Source organism: Labrus bergylta, chromosome 11 (genome assembly GCF_963930695.1).
Source record: "Labrus bergylta chromosome 11, fLabBer1.1, whole genome shotgun sequence".
In the NCBI taxonomy this organism is placed as follows: domain Eukaryota; kingdom Metazoa; phylum Chordata; class Actinopteri; order Labriformes; family Labridae; genus Labrus; species Labrus bergylta.
Window position 1 is genome coordinate 7,027,405 of NC_089205.1, and position 10,609 is coordinate 7,038,013.

The 10,609-nt window shown below is 38.4% G+C and overlaps 1 protein-coding gene across 1 annotated transcript; it reads right to left on the reverse strand.

The window, feature by feature from the left end:
• LOC114921185 (trace amine-associated receptor 1-like) lies at positions 1 to 2,244 on the reverse strand. Its single transcript, XM_065960512.1, has 3 exons — positions 1,956 to 2,244; positions 1,299 to 1,886; positions 1 to 77 (listed from the first exon to the last, which is right to left on the reverse strand). Exons 1-3 carry the CDS (start codon positions 2,242 to 2,244, stop codon positions 1 to 3), a joined length of 954 nt encoding a protein of 317 aa, XP_065816584.1.
• Positions 2,245 to 10,609: the final 8,365 nt, after the last annotated feature.

Consider the following 10,609-nt stretch of genomic DNA (forward strand, 5'->3'; position numbering starts at 1 on the left):
TTAGGAGGGCTGGCTCTGTGCTTGGGACTGCTGTGGAGCCCCTGGAGGTGGTGATGGGGAGAAGGATGATACAGAAACTGTTGAACATTATGGACAATAACATGCATCCCTTACACAATCTTGTGTGTGAACAAAAGAGTGTATTTAGTGGGAGGCTACGGCAGCTAAGCTGCAAAAAGGTCAGATTTAAAAATACTTTTTTACCTACTGCAATTGCACTTTATAACGACTCCCCTTTAAGTAAGGACAGAAGACATTTAAACTTTTAAACTTTAGCCTGAGTTGCAAATATCACATATTAAACTGTATTGTGGGCTCATGTTTTTTTTGTATGGGTGGGATATGTATGTATATATGTATTGTGTTGTGTGTTTCTTGCCCTCTGTGTCAGTTCATTGTCGTATGTCGAATGTTAGTTGTAGGTCTATGTCGGTCGTCAGTTTACTAGTGTCTCCTTGTGTTTCCTCGTGGCTCCTTGTTTTCTCCTGTTGGATTTTGTTAGTAAGTTTTGTTGTGGACTTTTGAACTTTATTTAAAATAAATCTTTTTTTTTCAGATTCTGCACTTGGGTCCAGTTCCTTGTTGTTTACCTGAACGTAACAAAATAACTATTAACTAATGGTTAATTATCTATTTACCCTTAATAGATGATGGTTATTATAAAGTGTTATCTCAAGTTTAATTACAGGTCATCAAAATGACTCATTAGCTTACCCTGTTGATTACTGAGGGAAGGACTTACTTACTGAAAATATTCAAGATATGGTTCTGTTGTGACAGTTTCAACATTTCCTATTTCTCAGAGAAAATCAGTTAAAGGTTGAAGGTGACACATTCTCCACTAATAGGTGTGTTGCTCACCAAGGACCAAATCACCCTTTTTTTTCTAACTTTCTAACTGAATGATACCCAATGCGATGAATTTCAGGAAGAGGATTATTCACAAGTTAAGAAAACTCGAAAGCTTAGGACACAATTATTTTTACAATGTTGAAAAATCAAATCTATGTTTCACCTAAAATGACAGTAGCTAAAATGACATAGCTTCTGTTCATATTCTTGGAGGAATCCCAGCAGAAAGATCCACTGCATTCTGGTCAACCAACTAAATCAGTGGTGGTCCGAGTTGTTTCCAAAAGATCCATTAGCAGATCTATTTGATTCAAAAGGCACATTTACAACAATTTCATGAACATTTTGCTTGTAAAAATAAAAACTGAATTCCCAAATTGTTAAATTTTCATCAGTTTATTCAGTGAAAAGTGTTGTATCAGAAATGCCATATATAAAGATGTTACCTGAGGTTAATAATTTAAAAGCCTTTCTGAACCAACTATAAAAGAATGCATATATCATAGGGTTCACAGTAGAATTCAAGGATCCCAACCATGCAAGTGTTACAATAAATGTTGGCGGTGTTGAGTAACTAATAAAAGGATTGATGATGTTACAGACAAAAAATGGAGTCCAAAAACACAGAAAAACCCCCATTACAATAGCCAGGGTTTTAGTGGCCTTTGTCTGGCTTGTGTTTGACTTTTTTACTGAGTTCACACATCCTGCATTTTGTATGCTGCGAAACTGTGTCTGTGCCACAAGGAAAATCTTAAGGTAAACACAGAGCATTATTATTCCGGGCAAGTAAAAAGAAATCACTGCGGCGACAGTACTAGACACTCTACTCATAAAAAAAATACATCCTCCTTCACATGCAACATGGTTATAATAAAACTCTTCAACACCCAAAATATTTAACTTCAGAAAAATCATTCCAAAACCTAAAATAACTGAAATACTCCAACAGATCAGGATCATGATCAACACAACATTCACAGATATTTTACTTCTGTAAAGCAGAGGTTGGCAAACAGCGTAGTATCGGTCAACTGCTATGAAGGAAAGAGTGATAATTGATGCTGTACACAGCGTGGGAGCAGAACTCATGTAGACATTACAGAAGAAGTCCCCAAAATACCAACAAGACTCAATTGTTTGAATCATAAAAGGGAACATGACTATTATCCCTGAAAGCAGGTCAGACATAGCCAGAGACAAAATCAGGTAATTTGTTGGAGTATGGAGCTGCTTAAAATAAGCCACTGAGAAAGTGACCAAAAGGTTTCCACACACTGTTAGGATGATTATGACCCCGAAAATGATGTAGAGGGTAACACGTAGGGGTATGGGATAACTTGACTTCAAACATGAAGTGTTTCTGGACTCAAAGCAGCATTCTGGCTCCATCTGTTTGAAAGGAAACAAAAACTGAACAAAATAGGAACGGATTTTGTTTAAAAAAAAGAGTCATAGGAATACAGTTTGGCTTAAAATCAGTAAATCAAAATCAGGTCTCAACTGTCTATTTCTTTTGGTTCATGATTCTGCACACAGCTTAGAACTACTGTAAAACATTAGGTTTGATTAGGCCTACCCCATTGCTAATAGACAGTCTGCTCAATTACAAAAACAAACATTTCCAGACATTAATTTACTCGTATTAATGAAATAAGAAATATGAGCATTGGCAAGTTTACATACTGTACAAATACATACATACAAATCCTCCACTTACCTTCCACAGTTAGTAGGACAGTGGCCAGCAGAGCACAATCTGCCACATGAGGTCAGCTTTTTTTGAACCAAATGAGCTCTGCCTCTGAGGCCAGTAAAGTCAGAGGTTAAATAAAAGACCTTCAGAGATGGAGGTTGGACAATCTGTCCCAGCAGACAGAAAAAGAGATACAGCAGGTAGTGAAGGTCCCTTCACAATTCAACAATGGGTTCTTCGCTGAAAGTTTTAAACTTTTTCAATGTTTGGCTGGGAGTTTTACAAATGGCCGACAGGAGTCACTTTTCTTGGACTAGTGGCTCAGACGGCAAAAGACAAACTGGACTTGATGTCAGCCCCATGTGTATGTGTTTAACAATCATAAAATGTTGTTTGGATTCTGATTAAAACCTATAACAAGTTGCTACCCGACCAGTCCAACCTGTCCAGTCAGTCAGTGAAGAGAATTATGGCTTACTTAAGAGATAGTGCAGATTGTCATTTAAAGGGGCAATATGTAACTCTGACACGTAGGGTTTGAAATTGGTACTTAAAACTAAATTGAAAACATAGGAGAGAGATGCCCCCCCTGTCCCCATTGGTTAGTTGTTTCTATTTTAAATATAAATTTATCTTATCCTTGGGTGCATCAGTGACTCACTTCCCTTTGTTTTATATAATGGTCTTTATAAGTGATCATTGCAGGGGCGGTGGTCAGTTTGTATGTCCTCATGTAGGCCCCATGTACATAGGCTACAGTCCCCAAAGCAGGCAGCTTTGGTTTAAATCCAACCTGTGGCTCCCCGGCAGCATGCCATTCCCTACTTACTCACTCTCCCTGATTTCCAACTCTATCCACTGTCTTCTCTGTCATAAAGATATAATTATATAAGTGCCAGGCATTCATATGAACATGGTTGTTGTTGACAGAAAGGTAAAGCACAGAAAATATTTGTAATATATTGAACAATTAAACAGAAACATTTTGCTGGCTACAGCAGGAGAAAGGCATCTCAGCCTCACCAAGTTTATTATGTGGACAAATATTTTTTATTGTTATAATGTTACAATTTTTATTTTTATTGGAGAAGCAGAGTAAGGTTTTCTGGCACAACTTCACCGACTACCAAGGTGCACGGAGAGTGATAGACTTGAAAAGGTTAAAATACTCCAGCAACACTTGTAGTATGAAGATCAATTGTATTAACTCTCTTAGACCGATGCTGCTTGTGGCCTTCATCAGGGTCCTCCTCAGAAGGGCCGTAAGGTGTCAGTCTAATAGAGTTAATACAATTGACCTCCATAGTTTTTTATTCAGCAGACTGTAAGATAAATTCACAACTCTTTAACAGATTGAACATGTATTCTTGGTTGGGCTAGATATTTTCATTCATTCCTCAAAGGTGCCGCTGAAAGCTAAACAAGGAAGTGTCAAAGCATACCACGTGATGCGTCTGAACAAATCACGTTATCAGATACCAACACAAGCCAATGAGATTACATTCTTAGTGTTAAACCCCCCTTTGAACTTTCACTTTTCATTGCTGGTAGAAAGGAAGTGTCCTTATTTGGGTTACGTAGCGTTGTGCAGGAGAGAGAGCTTTGCAGAGATATCAGTCATGACGGCCATTACGCTGCGATCAGACAAAAATGTATTAAAGTATACACATAAATGTATAATTTGGATATTTGCTTTATGGTAGTTTGAAATATTCAGGGAGTGAACTAGCCCAAAATCTAAAAAATTGACCAATGCATAAAACATTTATATTTTTGCCTGCTGTGTCTCACCTTAGGATGACTATTAGTTATTATTATTCACTCATAAGGTTTTAGATAGGGTTATGATTTTTCATGGAATATTAGGATCCATGTTAATGTGGTTAGTACGTGAATTATACATTGTCGATCCAACATTTGATCCAAAGCTTCCACTGTTCACCAGTCCATATCAGTTCTATGTTTCTCCAAAACATTTGAAGAAGTCACACAAGCTGCACAAAGAAAAAGCCAAGAGTTGCTTTACAATGACACATCATGCTATTTCTTATTGTCTGCAAACTTTTGTTGAGTGTTCTGGAAACAGTTTGTTATGATCAAAAGTTGTAGTGTGTGTCTGATGTAATAATCAGCGTGACATAAACATCAGTAAGAGGTGTGAATGATGGTGTGGTGGGGACTCAGGCAGTCAGCCTCCTCTCCTCACTTCTCACACCTCCAAGTACAGGGAGCTCATTACCGCTGGCTGTACACTAGTGCACCGTCAACCAGGGAACTCATTATTTTCACAAGCGATGACTCTACCTGTGTTCTTTTATGGAAAAACATATTTGTGCCAGGTCAATAGATCCAAAAACACAATCGGAAACACTTGGAAAAAGTTTCACTTGGACTAAAGGATGACTAAACTAGATTTTGATGATCAAAGATTATATGGTGAATCATGATAAAGGGGTTATGACTACATACATATCCAAACAATTTTCCATACCTCTATTAAAACAAACATTTTACTACATTAGGCAACATCCCCATAAATTCCACATGTTGTGTTATCACTCTCCAGAGTGTCCAGAGTTGATACACATACATCCTCAGTTTCTTTCCTGTTCTGTATCTATACCTGCCTCTTTTGATCGAACATAGATCTAAAAAAGATATCGGCCGATAAATCTGTATCAGATTTTTTTCGGTCAATCAGTCAATTAATCATTATTTGTAAAGCGCCAATTCATGAGAAGCGCTATCTTGAGGTGCTTTACAAAAGAGCATATGGGATAATACGCAGGAAGGATTTCTCCTATGTATTCCTTGCGTTCCTGTTGTCTACACTTCCTTGCTGCTGAGGTGGAGGTCGGAGCAGGCCGTGCATGAATGAGGACGGTTGTTATTGGGACGACACAGTCAAATGGTTTTGGCTGGGCGTCGGGTGGTTGGGACGTCACAGCCCGATGGTGGAGGCTAGGCGTCAGGCTAGCCTCCACGTTGATGGTGGCCAGCATAACATCTTTATGAATTAATAGACAAATTTGGAGAAAATGGGAACAATTCATAGCTCTCAGACACGTGACTGGCTTTTTTAAGTTCATCCTTTATTTTAGCAGGGAGGACCCACTGACACCGAAGTCTCTTTTCTAGGAGTGCCCTGCAGCAATACAAAAATAGAAACCACACAAATATAAACATATTAACAGTTAACAATAATAGCATCTAGACACTGAAACACATATTCACACATGTAAACCATGTCCATGAATTCACATTGTGAAACAGTTGCAATTTGTAACACTCAGACACAAAATTTACTTAAAATCAAATATGTATTTATAAACAATAAATTGTCAAAAAAACAAGATATACCAAATTCAGGTGTGCTTGGCTAATGTAATTTAGACTTGATATGGATTTCCTTGTTGTTGATATGTTTGATGATGAAGAAATTTGCCGTTGAGACTGACTTGCTTTCAAAGAGTATAATTTTATTTAAGTAAGAAACAGAATCACTGGTCACGTCTGACCAGGAGGATCAAGAAGCCAATAATGATCTCTCTCGAACACACAGAGACAATTGCTTATATGCATCTAAACATCTGCTTTTCGTCATGGGTCATAAAAACATCAAGTTACGCAACCATATATGGCAATACTCCTATACAACACCTCAATGTAAACATTGCACTTGAGGGGACTCCTAAATCTCCTTCAGATACTATCTCCAGACGAGCCCGTTGTAAACTTAAAGGAGCAGTATATTATCTCTGTCCTGGTTACATCAGACACTTCATAGTCCCCCCTAGCGAGACTATAGTCTCGCAAACGAGATAAATTATACAATTATGATGTTAATTAGCCTCATACGAATCACTTCTGTCCATGCTTAACCTTAGCAATATAGTACAATTTTTATTTGTGTGAGAGCGAAAAACCCATCAGGCAGCTATCTTTTTTTATTATCCATCAAACAATCTAGACAGGAAAACCCTCTGCCCCAGGCAACCACCTATAGTACTCCAAACCAATTAGAAAGAAAAGGGTTATGAAAACTTTTTAGGCTGATATATAAATGCACACATTTAAAACCTCAGAAATAAAATCTAAAAATTGTCCAAAGTCAGGCTGGTCGACCCATCGCACCTTCCAATGGACCTTTCCCTACCTAACACCACTTTCCCTAAGGATCGATAAAGAAAGAAAACACCTGAGGTCCCAATATATGCATCTTATACAGTTCCAGAAAAATATGTCTTGCTAAAAATATCTACTATAAAGTAAAACATACAAAAATATTTATCAACAATACAAGTTACATTGTAATAAACCTTCAATGATTTTTCAATCGAAACCCTTCATCATGATGTCTTCATTCAGGTTTCCGTTGTCCATTTCCATCCTCCATTTTCTTAAGTTTGGTTGTTTCAAGTCCATTAATCTGGAAGGATCTCTGGACAATCAGCCACCCTCACATTGGTCTCCCAAATATCATCCTGGGAAGAAAAATCAACAGCCAGTATCTTTGTACATAAAAAACATCAAAAATATTAATTTTTGTATCATACTTTCACATTATTCCACTACATGATTAACATATACATGATTAATATACATGATTAACATATTCAATTCCCCCCTTTTATCAATTCACTTCCAGTACAAAATAATAGTGAGTCAATGTTGAATTCAGATATTCAAAAATTGATATTTCTCTCCAATCTCTATGACCTCCTCACCTTCACTTAGGTCATTACCACTCAGTAGCGGCATCTGAATGTTTTCTCCTGGCATCACAACTCCTACCCATCTCAATATCATAGCCTTAGCAAAGGTCAACAACAGCGTACAAAAACAAAACATCACACACAGTGATAGAAGGGTAGCCACCAAAATCTGAACCACTATAGCTCCTACTGGTCCTAATTGGTCTTGTAACCAGGTATTCGCAGACCATCCCGCTCTTTCTGATGGACCAAATGAATCCCTAATTAGTTTCAAAGCATCTATGACACTAGTCATATTGTCAGCGGCATCAGGAATCAAAGTGTAACAGGCTTCTCCAGTTAGATTCAAAGCTACACAGAGGCCACCTTGTTTGGCCAAAATGTAATCAAGAGCCATGTCATGTTTCAGCAACGTCAATCGATGACTCCTCTGAGTATTTGACAAATATTCAAAACCTTTTATGGTCTCGTTTGCAAACCCTTGCAGGGTATATGTAATATTATCAATATGATCAGCTAAGTATGTAACACCATACCATGGAAACAATCCTATTCCCCATTTCTCTCCCAAACTTATCCTCCAATGATAAGACTCCAAGTTGTGAAATTGTGCCAAATCTCTTTTCTTTCTACTGCCAGAGATTGTCGTAGAGTTATCCTGATCAGACCCTTGTCCCTTCTGAATAACAAAAACATCATACGGAAGTTTCAACTGTGCCATATAACAACATCCAATCCAATCATAAGGTAAAAATAAGTATGCCTTATCGCCACAAATCCACCAGATATCTTTAAATGTTCCTATGGTAAAATGACCCGGTAAAGTTTGATTCTTTACACTTAGAGTTTTACTCAGTCGGCGATGTGGTGCATGAAAGGTCACTGTATACATGTCATCAATAGCCCTTCGATCACGTCGTCCAAATTGCATCATATAGTTATCACATTCTGATATTCCCATAAACATACCATCTCCACCATGAGTACCATTTGAACAAAAACAAGATTTAACCTTCACAGGTGTCACTTCCATAGGATCAGGGACTGCTGTCGTAATATCTTCATACTGATAAAGGAGATTTATATATGATAAGTTCTTCAACCAAGCACAATGACGTTGAGGTGTAAATAGATGCACCGACACGGCCATCCAATAATCATTTGGTGCTTGTTGCTTAAATACCAACCACGATAGCGCATAATTTTGACATTTAGAAGTTAAAGGTTCTGGTACCGTCTCTAGAATTGAAGGCCATGTGCCTGGTGCCGGAACTCTCACGACACATGGACCACTCAAATTACTAGCCAATCTAACAGAGTGAGTCAACTGTTGGTACCACATATTTCTACTTGCCCACGGGTCTGCAATTTGCAACACCGAGGAATCAAACCCATAAGCTTTCTATTGGGTTTCACGCTTCTCTAATGCATGAAGATGTTTAGTCATGCCTTCTGATGTCCCGTCAGCATCTACAAAATCACCAATCAGATTCGACATAGTCATCTGAATTGTTTCAGCTGCCTTAACTAATGTAGATGTAGCAACAGATGTCAACATCATACCTACAGACTTTGTAGACACCGAAGAACTCATCATTGTTTCGTTGATAGTAGATCCCATCTTTACAACCTCACTTGTAAAATTACTAGGAGTAACAGAAGTAGAAATTGTCATCATCGCTGTTGTAACATCCTTTTTTACCAAAGTCGCAGCTAGAGTAGTAACCAAAGTTGATACGTTAATACTACTAGTTATTCTCTGAGCTACAGTAGTAGACGTCATCTGTTCATCAGTCACCCTTGGAGTGACTAGTTGCTTTTGAACCTCTTTAGCCACCGTAACTACTTCAATAGGATCTAGGCCTTCTACCACAAGCATTATCTTACGAGTTCTATACCCTTTTACCCAATAATTGTGATATGGTACAAATTTAAACTCTGGATCCAAATAAGTGCATGTATATTCTCCCTGATCTTCCCCTGTTACATTGATTAGGACAAGTGTACAGTTGTCTACAACCCTAAACAACCTTATGTGATTATACAAAATATACTTTCTTTGATCACGAGGCACACTATTAATTTCAGGTCCTGTTAGCACTATTTCTTCACCACAAGCATTTTTCCAATTAGGGGGATTATTACCATCATTATTCCATTTTCCACATTTACATGGAAGGCGTGCTGAATTCCCTAACGTAGCTTTAATCACAATGTTTACAGGAATTTGAGTTGTAGAAATCATCTGAGGCTCAGCTGTATTTAAACGCAATATCTCTGTGACGTCAGTAACCTTCAGTTTTGAAAAGGTGGATGTCTGCTTTATTTTCTCAATCAGCGGGAGAGTTGATATGGTAGTTGACAGTTTTCCTACTTCAACAACCAGGGGTTTTGCAATTCTAGTTTCATTTAGTACCACTAAAGTCACAATACTGTTTCTGTAACCTAACCCCGATTGGACACTATGCTCTCCCATATTTACTAATTTTGGGTCATAATATGTACACTTATAGTCACCTTGATCTTCAATCTGAGATCTACGTAAATAAAGACTACAGTCTCCCTCAATCTTAGACCTTCTTCGATCATTAAGCAACACATACTTTTCTAGTGGTGATGTCCCCTGATAAATCAATAACCTTACCATGGCTATCTTCCCACTGGACTCGGAATTTCCCTTTCCCATTATTTTCCTTTGTACACTGACATGGGAGCTGAACTGACTTTCCCAAAATCACTTCTACTCTAGTCCTCGTAACATTTTGGTCTAACCTTTCTTCGGGTTGGCCTTGGACTCCTTGGTCCAACTGGGTCTGTGGATTTTCCTGTAGAGGCATCACAGCCCTCTGGAGTCTTTGACTCATGCTCTTGAGAAATAGACTCTGTTGTTTCTGGGACATGTTGTAAATCAATGTCACCAAATCGTCTTTCTTGCTCATGGACTGACAAGTCATCCCTGACATCATCAAAAGTGTAATCAAAATCATCATGCATAGCCCCAACATGGTCAATCCCTTCTTCCGGATCTTGACCTTGGGGGTCTGCATGAACCTCTGCTGCTTCTGCAGCTTCTGTCGGCTCTCTTGCGCTTTCAACATCTCGGTTCTGTGATCGTGGAACCTCTTCTGTTGGCGCTTTAACACAATGTGATAAATGATACCAGGTAGGAGACCCTTTAACCTGGACTGCAGTTCCCGTACTGCGGACTACTTCAAATGGTCCTTCGCGGCTTTCATTAAACCACTTCCTCCTAAACACCTTCACGAATACCTTGTCTCCAGGTTGCACTGCATTCGTCTTTTGCTCATCGAGTCTCTCTTGCACCTCCTCTCGTTTTTGCCTGTCA

Bases quoted from the DNA above. Each gene is read 5' to 3' on its own strand.
- LOC114921185 (XM_065960512.1), bottom strand. From the start codon at position 2,244: ATGGAGCCAGAATGCTGCTTTGAGTCCAGAAACACTTCATGTTTGAAG. The intron at 1,887-1,955 runs GTAATGTCTACA...CCTTCATAGCAG, and splicing joins GTATTTTGGGGACTTCTTCT to TTGACCGATACTACGCTGTT. The intron at 78-1,298 runs GTAACATCTTTA...AATGTTCAACAG, and splicing joins TTTTAAATTATTAACCTCAG to TTTCTGTATCATCCTTCTCC.